At 37.5% G+C, this 14,056-nt stretch overlaps 1 protein-coding gene across 6 annotated transcripts in view; it reads right to left on the bottom strand.

Moving 5' to 3' along the window:
- Positions 1-14,056, bottom strand: part of KLHL2 (kelch like family member 2) — a 59,657-nt gene that overhangs the window by 34,528 nt on the left and 11,073 nt on the right. For all 6 annotated transcript variants that reach the window (XM_069786471.1, XM_069786440.1, XM_069786431.1 and 3 more), the window contains one exon: positions 12,571-12,692. In XM_069786471.1, coding sequence (XP_069642572.1) covers positions 12,571-12,692 — 122 coding nt within the window. The remainder of the gene's footprint in view (positions 1-12,570; positions 12,693-14,056) is intronic.

Here is a 14,056-nt window from a genome sequence, read left to right as displayed (position 1 = left end):
CAGGCTCTATTCATTAGGCACCCACTGTTTAAGTGTAATAACAACAATAATATGTACGCACATGTATGTTTTTGTGCACTCCTCTAGGTATCCTAAAGAAAAGCTTATTTTTCTTTCAGCATAAGTAAATAAATTGCTCTTTGACCCTTAAAAGGGGTATGTGGAGTCTTTGAAACAAATAGATATTGGAACAAAAATAGAGTCCTTGTTTAGTCATCTCACAGTCAACCTAAAAAAGGCCTGAATTCTCTCCCTCTCTTAAATGATAGCTTTTCCACGCCTCTAACAGCTTTAAGCCTTGCCCCAAAGCATGCTATTCCTGTCGTATTTTAGACCATCCAGCAGAGTGTTACAGGTGAGAACACAGATTTATACAAGGACATACAGATGCTGCTGTGCCATTTTTTACACTCCTTTTTAAAGCCACTATTTCACAATGAACAGAAGTTTTTCTAAGGTGACTACAGTATGTTATTCTATTCTAGGAAAAGCTGTTAATGTAAAACATAGCAATACGTAGGAGTAATTCAAATTTTTCTTTCCATGCGTTACTTTACACTTTCCAACATTAAATTTGGTCTGCAATCATGCTAGCCCAACATCTAGCTTAGCTAGAAAGCAGTAGAATTTTCTATTTTTGTCTGGTCTTGGAAAGAAAAATAAAAAATCCTTAAACCAGTTTATCACTTACATCTTTTGCTACCTACTTTTCAAAACTAAAGAAAATCCGTCCTTCTTTGGAAGCTTGTGACACATTACAACCATTTTGATACAGTGAAAACCAACTATTTATTCCTATTTGTTCCTGAGCTCCCTAGGGATTTTTGCGCTATTTATTGCTCATCATGTGACAATTTAGGAGGGACTATAACTAACTTGACTTTCAAAAGCCTTTGATATGGTTATTTCTGGACCACTCAAAGAATTACAGGAGGTTTTTAGGAGCTATGCACAACTCAAATAGAATTCTAAAACACATGGAAAGTTTGAACTTCCCTTATGTTACCTGACACTAACAAAAAAATTCCTTGATAGTCTGTCCAGTGCTCAGGATCACTAGTGACATTATACTGATTTACTAAAATGTGAGCTGAAACTGCAAGGAATAGCCAGCTAGAGAATATAACATTTTTATACAGTCTCAGCCACCTCACTTTCAAAGTTTCTTCTCCGGGGGTATGCAAGGATTATTTTTACATACATGTCTATAAAATCCTATTTGCCCTAGTGATCTGATATTCTTATTCATTTGCTTTGGCACCTCATCTTTTGACCCTTTCTCTAATCCTACACTTGTCTCTAAGAGGGTGCACCTTGCACAGACCGTTGGCATAACTGTGACTTTCAACCTTAATTAGTTTTTGGCACCTTGCTCATGCGTGGCTCTGGCAGCCTACACGCTCTCCTAAATCAGTCATTAAAGAAACAATATGCAGGAAACGAACAGCTGTTATATTTAGAGCTGCAGTGCTGAGTAAAAGTGGTTTATTCTTTTTATCATTTAAATTAAACATGCCTGTTTAAATCCCTCAGTGACTTCCCATTCACCTCCCACAGTAATCAGAATCACATGCTTCTGAAGTGCAGGATTACAGATCAGTATCTCTTCTATAATGTACTCCTGCCTCAACCCCACTTCTGTCTCACCCCATCACCTCCTCCATGAGTTTCTGATTCATTCCTTGGCTCTTACTTAGACCATGCTGACACAGCCAAGCTACAAACCTCTTCACTGCCTTTGCCCAGAAGTCTCTCTTCCAAATAAGCAGAAACAAGTGGTTTTTACCACCCACCCCCCCCAACACCTTCTGAAGGAACAAAGATTCCAAGACAGGGAAAATCTGTGATTCAGTCCATAAGACCTCAGTCTCTCTCTGGAAGAAGTTCAAGATTCTCTGCCTCCCACACACACTGGCATTTGATAGCCCAAGACAGTCTTTTGCAGCCTCGGGGCAATTTTAATTCACTCCTCATACCTTTTGATCCACATTCTAGATTCATCTTTATCTCTTGTGCTCATTCTTGGTTCTGTTTCTCCCTTATGTATTTCTCTTTAGCAACTACAAGCTGGTGTACAACAGCTAAAATTTCTATTCAGGTATCTTTTCATTCTAACAAAGCTCACACCCTTCTGCCTACCCAATTTTCTTTATGAACAAAGTTCTGGGATCTCCCATTCAGCAAGACCATAGCAAAAACCCAGATGTTATAGAAAGATTCATAGGCTGGAAAATGCCAGCAAAATGTGAATAAAGCATCACTTGGAGGACAGAGGGAAATAGCAGCAAGGTATCTTCAGAAAAGAAAAACAAAAAGGCAGGAATGTAAGAACGTGAATACCTCAGTAAAGAGTAGTTGCCATATCTGTGCAACATCTGCTTCTCCCAGTTCTGATGGTCCTGCCACCATTTTTCTCTCTGCCTTAACCAAAGCTACAGGTGTACAGAAACAGCAGTTGCCTTCTCTGCAAACTCCTTGCTGCCTACCTCCTGGAAATTCACCATACCATTTATAACCAAGGGGAGAGATAGTAAAGAATTTTATCCCTAAACAAAGAAGTATGAATTGTATTTATTCAGCTTGCCTTAAAACATTATTTGGGAAGGTCTGTTCTAGGTCTAGCACCACAACGCAAAAGATGGTGTTGAACAGACACGTCCAAGAGACTTTTTAGGAAGACAGCCCAGCTCAAGACAGAATTGAGACAACAGCTGAGCGTTTCTGTCTGCATTGATCTGTGTGGCTGGCTGTGTGTACATGTGCTATATACATGTGATTGTGTACGTACCTACTGGAAATATATGCTCAGCCTCACTACCAGCTGGAGCTTGGGTACATGGAGCTGCAGCCACCTTGCTGTTAACAGGCTACCAGATTCAGCAACCCTTAACACTTTCCTCATGTTAAGCACATGGTGTAATTTCCTTCTGTCACATGTCCAAGTAAGCCAAATCAGAAAAGGAAATCCTTTAGCAGGGCATCAAATGTCCATCAGCCAGGTGTGAGGCTTTGGAACACAGCTTCAACCAAAGCAAAACCCCCAGTTTCTCAGTCTTAAAAATAAACATAGAAAGGGGAGTGACAATGTAGTAGCCGTATCTGTTCTGCAGTGCACATAATATTGTGCCCCCAAAACCGGGCAGTTCTGCTTTGCATGGACATAATAGCTAAAGTCACAAAAGTTATGCTACAGAAAAAAAAATTAGAGAAAAATACATACTATTCAATACGCATTTAAAAACTGACAGAGAGCAAAATATTAAGTTTCCCCACAAAGTTGTTTGCTTAGGATTTTGGTCAGCAGCTCTTTTATGCAAAGCTTACTCACTTAAAGCGCAAATTAATGAAGCTTGTATTCGCAATAAAATATGGCTGTAGAAAGATCACACTCCTCTTTTCCCTTCCCTCCTACACTCACTCTCCTGACAGGCAGGCATGTATAAGCAAATGAAGAATGCATAGTAGGATTATTTCACTGGAAAAATTAGATCATTTACTGTTACCTGACATGTCTTACAATGCATATAAATTCAAGAAGTGTGCCACTGTCTGTCCTCCAGCTAAGCCACATATTAGTTGTGCCCTCGCATTATTAAAATAAAAAAAAATTTAAAAAAGGGTCAAAAGAGGTAACCAGATGGTTGCTTAAGGCCTAATGTATAAAATACGTACAATAGCAAAACACAGTGGTACTCCACTGGTACACTTTCATCACACAGTCAAACAGTATACTATAAGACTGCTTAGTCCAACATTAAATTCTTGCCCAGTAAGACTTAAACATGTTTCTATGAATAGGGTTAGTAATGAAACCCATGTCAGCTTGGATTTAAGCACCTCTCTGCAGTGTCAGCAAGCCCCTGATATTATTAGAACTGTGCTGACATAAAAGAATAAAAGTGAAAGTTTGGATTACCATATAAAGAGTGGTTTCAACACACATCAGGATTAAGTGATTCTTCTTAATTCAGTTTTAATCATGAAGTCATTACGATGAGCCAGTTTTATAAAACATTTTAACTTGAATGACTCCAAATACAACTTCAGAATTTGCAAGAACTTCCAGAATTTAGTAGCTATGCCACTGCAGCCATGATGGAGATGAGCAGAAAGACAAAAGGTTCGTTTATTTTTAAAGCTCTATATGATGATCCAATAAAGAACTCCATCTCCTCCTAAAGCTTTCATAATATCTGTGTCAGGGAAATAAGATCACCAACTGCCAATAGCTTTTGACACTCAATAGCTCTATTACATAAAACACTTTCTGTAAAGAAACATGCTTTCAAGAATTAGTGCAGTTGCCTGAAACCTATTAGTGAAGAAAAAAGTGAGTTTATGGACAGAAGGTTTTAGGTGTCCACGAAGGCCACACAAAAAGTGATGGTAAGCTGAAATATGATGGTGGAAATATGATGGTTTCAAAATGAAGCTGAGTCCAGCAAACACCCATTGGTGGAGGATATGGAAGATGAGGGAGCCAAAGATCATGATAAATATTTTAATTCCCTCAGAAACAAGCAGGACTGTAACCTGTCACCTCAGGGTTCAATAATTAGCACCTTACTCGTCATATATTGAAGGCAGGGAGGGGCTGTCTGGAAATATTTTACAAGAATTCTCACATAAAAGATCGTTAAAGGAACACTAAAACTGTCACATCAATTAGAAAGTTGAAAGCATCAGTTGAGATACCTTGTCCTTAAGATCTCTACATATAGCGCTGTCTTTCAACCTTTCTCCTTCCTCCCTTCCCAAAACGTTCTCACAAGGGCATAACCCACGAACCAGTGGAGAAAATCACCAGTGAAACTGTGTGGCTGTGCAAGCTGGGATGCACCACGTATTCTTCAAACGCTTAAGACAGAGAAGCAGCATTTTGTATTAGCATTCCTGAATTTTACCCCTGATTCCAAGTGCCAAGTCCAATACTTAAAGCAGCAGTTACAGACAACAGTGTTAATTACTCCTTTTTGACAACTGTATTTCATCTAAAAATTAATACAGCTGACAATTTTGGCTGTAACTGCATAACCTGCTTTTACCTGATGAGAAATTATGTACCTGTACCTCATTTGTAAAAGTCATATCTTGACAAATTATCCCCTACCCACAGAAACTCACAGAAGTAATAAAAGAGCTGAGGTATATGGTTTAACACTTGACCCTTCAGCTAAAAAAATTGAGACACATGTACTTGCTGCAGGGGCAGGTACGACAAGTTGTTGTGGCATGCAAGATGATTATCAAGTCCTAACAGGTCAAAACATCTAAACAAGGTTTCATTTGTGCCCATCTGAGGCATCAGAACACAGTGCAAAGACTATTTTCATTTGAATGATGCTGAAAAATTATGCAGTATGACAATTTAACATTTCATGTTATTTAACATTATATGGAGAGAAAAACCCATTTTTGAGCAACTGCATCAATTGTCATCAGCCAAATCTGTCCAAAATGTTAAGCTTACAGAGATTATTTGGGTATCAGAATTCAATATCAGCTCAGAAAAATAAAACTATATGAACAGCTTGAAAGATAGCTGTACAGTTTTAATGAAGACTTGGCCTAACAGTCTGTCTAAAAAACTATATGCTGCATCAGGATACTTTGCTGAGAGTTTCTGGCAGGTTATATTTAAATCACAGGAAATACAGATTCACAGATTTCAGCTCTAAAGATGCTGTCAATGATATTTATAAACTTTAATGTAAAGTCAGAACTATTTTCATTAAAAAAATCTACTGCAGCTATTGACAGAGAAATCAGTGCAATATTGCTCCACTTTTTTAGGGACAGTAAGAGAACAACTTAAACTCATTCACTCAAAAAAAGAGATCTCGGGGGGGGGAGAAAAAAAAGAAGTATCACTTATCTTCAATAGCATTGGTATTGTCTGACCTAACTTGATTCTTCTTTAGGAGCATGCAGAGTTAAGCAAGGAACCGGCTCAGAAGGATATTCACATGGCCCAGTATTCTGTCTCCAGCACCAAACATGCAACTGGCCATGTATTGCAGGAAAGACTTCGGAAGCTAAACCAAGATGAAAAAGTTGTAAGAAGTGGCTGTCCAGTTACTGTGGAGGTGCAAGAGGATAGTGTACAAAGAACTGTGGGTGGGGAAAAAACTCACTGGCTTAAAACATACATCTAGGAACTCAAAACTGTATTCAATTAATAACCAGGCAATTGCGGTCAGCAGAGACAAATAAAAGTAAACAAAAGGCCTTTATCAACAACCAGCCTGCAAACTTAAGGGATGCTGAATTTAACCTGGGGTACAGCAGTAATAGTTTTATTAAGTTAACTGCATCCGCTAGAAGATTGTGACTGCTTCCAGCCAGAAAAATCGCTATCACTACCCACACTGCCATCACCAAACTGCACTGTCTAGCATAATAGTCTATTTGAAAACCATTCAGTGATTGCTGTTAATTCAGGATAAACTTTTCTTAATGAGCCCTGCATTTCAGTAGAGTGCACAACTAGGGAGGTACTGGACCTATATTAATTATCTGTTTGTCTCTCGGTGACATGCAAGGTGTTAATCATGACCAATAGGGCTGTAATTGCCTAGATCCAGCCTACCCAGCACTCCCTCTTTTCAAGATATACTTTCACTTAAGATGGTTCACTTTCCCTGATTATCAAAAAGTCCTTAAAGAAGAGGTGGCTACAGAGGCACATCTGCAAATTCATCAAGATCAAACTTATTCCCTTCCTGCCCTTTTAGGTTCCTAAATCAAGTGTAGCATTTTTTTCCAGGCATCTATTTCATGGGCTCTGTGAAGGAGAACAGCCAAGTTCCAGTGGAAGCAATTTCAGCATTACTTTGTCTCAGAGCAGTTATATACATATAAAGTATATATATAATGTTATATTTAAAACAGGACCTACTGTATGATAAGATCCAGTGAAAGCTTCACAGCATTCCGTTCAGTTGAATAAATATTTCTTTTATCTCTCCCACCCACTTACACAGCAGCAGGCATACTTCCAGGACACAGAATGCACGTCTGTTCAAGTACTGAAATGAACTCTCTCCTCTTACCATGCCCAATCACACATTTGTAAAGGACAGTCAGCCTTTAGTTCTAAAAAGGAAAAGTCTAGCCCATTTAAACCAGAAAATTTCCTATGTTCATAAAGAAAACTGAATATACCCCTTTGAAAGGTAAGGTACATCTTTTGATCCAATAAAGGAAAGGAGATGCTCTTTAGTGTTCAAAGGTATAATTTATTGGTAGGCTTTAGAAACTTGAAAAACATTCCAAGTTAGGTATCTAAAATGAAACTAGTTTCAAAAAAACATGCTTTATGTTCTTTACACATCACAGTGCTGCTAACTCGTATGAAGACTGTTAGTTTAGTCATCAGTTCGTGTACACAAAATACATCTCTTGAGGATAAAGCTTGACAAGCATCAAAATATTCCTAGGACTATTTTGACTCTTAGCTCAGATACAAAGACAGTATGGCTCTGAAGATTACTGGAGTTTAAGCTATAGTAATTTGATCATATAAGTGCTCAAAGACTGAGGCAAATATTAAGTGATGAGTCTTACAAACTGGCCTATACTTAGTCATTTTACATTTTCTTCAGGCTAAAAGCACACACAAACAGCTGCTGTTGTTCAGTTGATGTGCAGTAGTAAGTTGTTAAACAGGTAATCGTGGAACTGTTGTGATCCTGAACACCCTTAATCTCCTGTAAACTGATGTACCTGTCCCTTAGTGGAAAGGGTACTGAAGGAGGGTATCCAAAACCATCATGAGACCAGGCACAAGGGAAAAACAAACAACAAAAAAACCCTTTTGTTACCAAATCTGATACTCTGGTAATACAAGTTTCAGAATAAACTAGTAGCCCCTAAACAGAGATCAATTCACAAGTCCCACCCACATAAAACTGCACGTGATGCATCATAAGCAGACCACTTCAAAATATAATACAATTTACTCTGAATATTTTGATCTGAGTTTATCCTAGTGCTCAGCAGGACAACAAATAAGGAATGTTATATGCTGCACAGAATTTTATTTTTGCCTTTAAATTAGTATCCAGTAAAGATTAGGCATGGTAAATGTAGACCCTATGTTTAAGTGGACTTTATATTACTGATGGCACATATTTTTACTATATTTTATTAGAACTAGTATCTACTCCTTGGTGGTTTGTTGGGGTTTTTTGTCCTCCTCAACAGAAGTAAGTCTGGATTATTCATTCTTCTGCATTCTCTTCTGTGTAATGGTCTCTTCAAAAGATATTCTACATTTTTCTTTCAAACATTTTTAAAATTACTTGTATGCATCGTTCTTCTCCTCCCCTGCCCTCCCATCCCCAAATCAGATGCAAGTTTACAAGATTTTCAGTAGGCCATTCTTTTCTGTTATTGCTGAGTTTTAAAAGATAATTGAACATTTCTCCAAATGGAAAATAATCAATTTCTTTAATTTTTTACTGAAACCAGTTTTAACATGTGGCTGTACTCTGAAAACAGACTCGCAAATTGGCACCTCTTCATAACAGATAGTTTCCAGTGTGAAACTTAAGTCTTGCCTACTAAACTTATTGAAAGATACTCTACTCCTATAAACCAGGCAATGACTTCTGCTGGTTCTGGTTTTGGTTTATTAGAAGTATGATGCTAAAAAGCATAAATATTTACAACAACAAACCACTCAAACTGGCATTATAAGAGGTACCACAAGTTCCTTATCCCACTGCATGATGATCACTTTCATGTTCTCATGTCCAAAGTGAAGCTATATGCAATGTTTTCCCCTGGCAGCAGGGAAATGTCCACTCCCAACACAAGTGTATGTTCCCACACTTCAATACACTAACCCGAAGAATTGTGTGAACACAACAACTGGCAGGCCCATGTTATAAACCAGATCCTCAAAGTGATCCAAGTTAAGAATAATTAAAAAAAAAAAAAAATGCCAGGGGGCATGGGGTAGGAAGGAGTGTTGTGTTGTTGGGGTTTTTTATGTAAGTTCAGTGATTCAGTTTATAAAGCAGTCCAGTAAACAGCTGTATCAGCACAGCTACAGGAACAGACTACTGTAGCAGGGAATTGGAAAGGAACACAACCAACATTATCCCATGTTTACCCTAATCACATCCCACTCGCCCTGTATCAGGCTGACCTCTAAAGCCCATAACAAATCCACAGTCAGCAAACAACTGCAGGAATTTCTTCTCCAATATATTTGTGCTCAGTAGAGGCCCTCGGTATATGGCTGACTAAATACGTGCTTAAATGCATACGCAGAGTGTGGGAGAGTTACTCATGCATGAGCTTCTTATAGTAACTAGCTCTCCCACATTGTGCACTGTGTAGTTAATACCTGTATGGAAATTGAAAAAATTTGATGTGCAAGAAAGTTGATTTGCCTTCTGAAAACATTAACTTTAACATTCCCTTCTTAAAACATGAAAAATGTGATATTGCATTAAGTCTGACATTTAATTTAATTTCAGGAAAAAAAAGAAAAAATAAGAGCAGAGAGTTGAGAATGCAGGAAAACGTGACATAATATGTAAATATGACAAACACTGGTATAGCATTATGCGAAGTGAATGCCATTAAAGATGAATGATAAAATAACTCATTCTAAATGAAGGACAAATACTAGAAGAAAACTAAGAATGTACACATTCATATACCAGCTATCTTACTGTTGGGGGCTGGGGGGAACATATTGAACCAAGAACTGAAGAAAAGAACAAATGTTCTTTTGTATTTAACTAATGTAGTGATAACAACCAGTGCTGAGGGCCTCCCGTGTTGATAGTTTATGCACTAAATGAATGTGTATTTCTCCTCAATCATTGATTACACCTGACTTTTCTACACACCGCCCTCCCCCTCCCCCTGCCTCAAAACATACAAGAGAGAACACGACAGTGGGGAGCAGAAATGAACAGCTCTTACTCAAAAGTTGCAAAGGCACAGCGAGGATGCAATCTCCTGTCTGCATCTAGATCAAGCAAGATACTAATGAAAGAAGCTCATAGTAAAGCTACCCCCTGAGAAAGACCAGTAAGCTTGGCTATACCATTAAGTATTTGTTTATAATGAGTTTTCATAAATATACAACATAGCTATTTTAATATCAAAGAGTACTTAGCAATTCTACATTACTTAAGCATGAAGCGCTCACACCCTTTTCAAACATCGTATCACATATTAGAAATTAATTCAATACCTATTCTTACTATGTATAACCTGAAGAGACAGAACAATGCACTTGAAATCCCATCAAGGGTATCAGAATAAGAATCATAACCAGCTATCTGGAAGCTGAAGCTCCAGTTTAGCACATTAGTCCAAATATAAAAAAAGTTGAGACAATATTACACGGCATCTTAGGTTTTCATGGTTCTGTACTCCTACAAGATAAATTCTTAACCACTACTGAAATTTCACAATACCTTCTAGCAATACTTATTCCTGTCATATAGACAAGATACTGAGAGCTAGAATTAATCTCAAGACCATGCAACACATTTATTGAGAGAATAAAGTTTTAACCAAGGCCTGACACTCTGCACTACATTTCTAAGTTTCCAGAAATTCACAGTAACAATTTTCCCTCCCTGGCTTTCAGATTTAAGGAAAAGGACTTCCATCAGTGTAGTCATTTTTATCCATAGCATTTAGTCCTGCCATAATGCAAATAAACACTACATATCTAGTAGTAATAATGCGAAAAGGATGAAAGTGATAAAGTAAGAATAGCTTTACATTCATTACCAGTCATATTACAAGTATATTCAGTATCAACATTAAAGTGCAACTATATTGCAATAAATTGAACTCCACTTAAAAGCTCAACTGTCTTCTCAGTAGTCAAGTAACCACAAACCTGTAATATCACCCACCAGGCCACATTATTTATATTACCATCCCCAACATCATCAGATATATCTTCAGATAGGTAATCTGGAGCTGTGAAAATGAAAGCCCTATCAGACTCAGGAGCTTTAAACCTGGAGAATTGTGGCCTTTAATGAGTATGAGGAATAAACGTAACACTGACTTTTCCTCCCCATAAACACAGACGAGTCAGCATTGCCAATGATGGGCTAAAATGCATCTTCCTAGGCAGCACCTACAGCCAAAACACAGTTGGCTGCCTGTTAAGTCCAGTCTGATATTATGGATTAAAAATACAAGATTAAGGTCATTAAGATGTGTCAGCAAGACACCCCTGCTTTAAGAATGAAAAGCCAGCAGGATCAAGTAAGAAGTCTATTAGGGAATCTCTGACACCTCTGGATGTTGCCCAAGGTCTTGCACAGTGATACAGAGATTTGTGCAACCACCAGATTGGCAAGATATAACACAATTTCAGACAGTTTTTTTGCTACCTACACCCATCATTAGAGCAGAAGTAAACAATTCCTTAAGAAGCAGGTGACAAGAAATTAATCTTGCAGAATTAAAAGACTTATGGTATGACCTAAGATATGGAAGGTTTATTAGTAGGATATATGGTTTTAAGTTGGTAATATTTCTCATTTCTAGGCCTTCGATCAAGCATGGCTAAAACTAGCAGCGACCCCATTGGATTCAGCAGCCAATAAAAAGCTATTAATTTCAGCCTAATGCCCAATAAAAGCAATTAATTTCAGAATACACAGTTGCAACAAAAATTTTCAATGCCAAATAAAGCACCATGGTTTTGTCCCCTGCAAACACAGCAAAATAACTGCTAGTAATCTGGCATTGGGCAAGAGCAGAAACAAAGGCATAGCAGCAAGAAGAAAAACCATGAGAATTAAATATACCACCTGATATACAACTAGTTTTAAACTTGCCAAACATCTATGCTAAATCTCAAAAGATAGTGGAAGGAAAATCTACTCTGTCCATCTTCAGGATTTGTGGTTAGAAAACATTAAAGGCAGAAAGCTATGTTTTCTAAGCTTGTGTTTATTTTACTCTAATTGAAGTTTCAGCTTAAGGTACAGCTGATGAGGAAAACTTATTAGCTCTGTGTGGGATGGACAAAACCTTCATGCTAGATATTGGTTGATTTAAAAAAACAAAAACAAAAACAAAAACAGCAGAAGCTAAAAATTTCTGCACAACTGGCCACTGGCAAGGTACAGAGACTGAGCAGGAGAAAGTACTTTATTCTGCATGGTAGCAGAAAAAAAAATATATTAAAACAAATATAATAGCTTAGTTGGAGAATACGGTTTCACATTTAGGAGCAAATCTACTTTGTTTATATAAATTGCACTAAAGTATCAGAGAGGGGGTGGTACAGAGGTGGTTCACAGCATTAATTTTAGGCAGAGTAGACCATCTATTTTACTGTATTACATAAGGTTTGGCTGCAAAGCCCATTAAAGTCAACTGACTCTTCATTTACTTTGAATTTGAATTTGACCCAGAATTGAAACAGCACGACTACTTGCTTTGTAAGCACAAGGCCTGAAAAAATTCCGGTTTGCAGATGAGATTTCCCATGTCAGAGTTGAACCACACTGACAAAATAAATGACTCTGCAAATTACATCTCTTTTGTTGCAGAAAACATTCTCACTCTTACCTGCACATTTTCTTCTGTAACTTGAATTTCAGCAGTGTAAATATAATCAATAAGTATCCTTAGAGTCCAGCCATCGACTTCCTTGATTCGAACTCTCTTTGCTCGGCTTTCACTCATCTCACCTACAAATACAGTTTATTAGTCAAGTAAGTTACATATAAATAAAGCACAAATGTAGAAGTTTAATAGCAGAAGAACTTTTTGTGTATGATCAGTTGTGACAGTAAAACAACTTTAATAATAATAATAATTCAATTTATTTCCTTCCTCCCTCCAATGAGAAAGGAAGACTTTGTTGTTACCATCATGCGAATGCTACCTGGGTTAACACTTTTACTGCAGGTGACCTATTTTCTCCAGTGTACAATATCAGAAAAATAGTGTTATCAGACCTAAATAAGACTCTTCAAACGCATACAAAAACATTTTGCTGGCAGAGTAAGCTATTAAAATACTCTAGCTTTATTAACTTCTTAATTGAAGGAGCATAACAAATGCAGTCTGGAGTCATTTTATTTAAATAAGAAAAATTATATCCCCACAGAAGAATTAACATACATATTTCTTTGCTTGCCTACTTATTATTCCCTTAGCAATTTCACCTCTGTTACAGATCTGATGTAAGAGTTAAAACTCAAACTAAGATAAAATGGTAAGCAAGGGAAAACTTGTTGGATCTCATTTTGTGGAGGCTGACATATTGGCCATGTGCCACAACTGATCTTCCTATAAAGGCCTGCAAAACAGCTTCCGCCTTCCAAAATATGATGTTTCTCAAAATGCAACATATTGTTTATATCTGAAATAATTGCCCAAAGATACATTTTGAAGTAATGATTATAACCTTCTTCAGGGCTACCAACCACACGTTTGGTCATCTCAGACCTTTAACCCTTTTTGCATTGACTTGCACTGGGAAGCGAAACATGAACTACACCATTTATGTTGGTAGATACATAAACTTGGACCTTGGAAGAATATATCCCAGGCTCTAGATACATCAATTTCTTATTTTTCTATATTGGATATACTCTTATTTCTTTCCCCTCGGCATCTAGAGATAAGGGTATTGATGAGGTAACAAATTTAATGTATACAACAAGAGAAGCAGACAGGATGGGGAAGTGAACAAGAAGATGCTGATCATCACTGATATTTCCTTATGAATTACATACACATTTTCACTGTTTTTTACCCTGTGGTCTCTAGAGTTGGTGCCAAACAATGCATTTTACCCAGTGCTTTTGGCACAGGGATCATCACTGAGAAATTTGTTACCATTATTCATGCCTTCTTTTGAGCTGAAGGGTAAGGAATGGCATTTTAAATCAACCCTTTAAGTGGTAGGAAGTGCAGAAGACCATATACAGCAACATACTACTACATGGCAGCACAGGTTGCTAGCATTCTAGAAAACACTGATGAAGAACCACATCAAAAACAGCAAAATCCAGCCCCTGCCAAACTTTCTCTTTTCATCGGCTCT

The sequence above is a fragment of the Haliaeetus albicilla genome, chromosome 1, assembly GCF_947461875.1.
Source record: "Haliaeetus albicilla chromosome 1, bHalAlb1.1, whole genome shotgun sequence".
Classification (NCBI taxonomy): domain Eukaryota; kingdom Metazoa; phylum Chordata; class Aves; order Accipitriformes; family Accipitridae; genus Haliaeetus; species Haliaeetus albicilla.
Note: the sequence above shows the minus strand (reverse complement) of the source record. Positions and strands in the feature narration are given on the sequence as shown.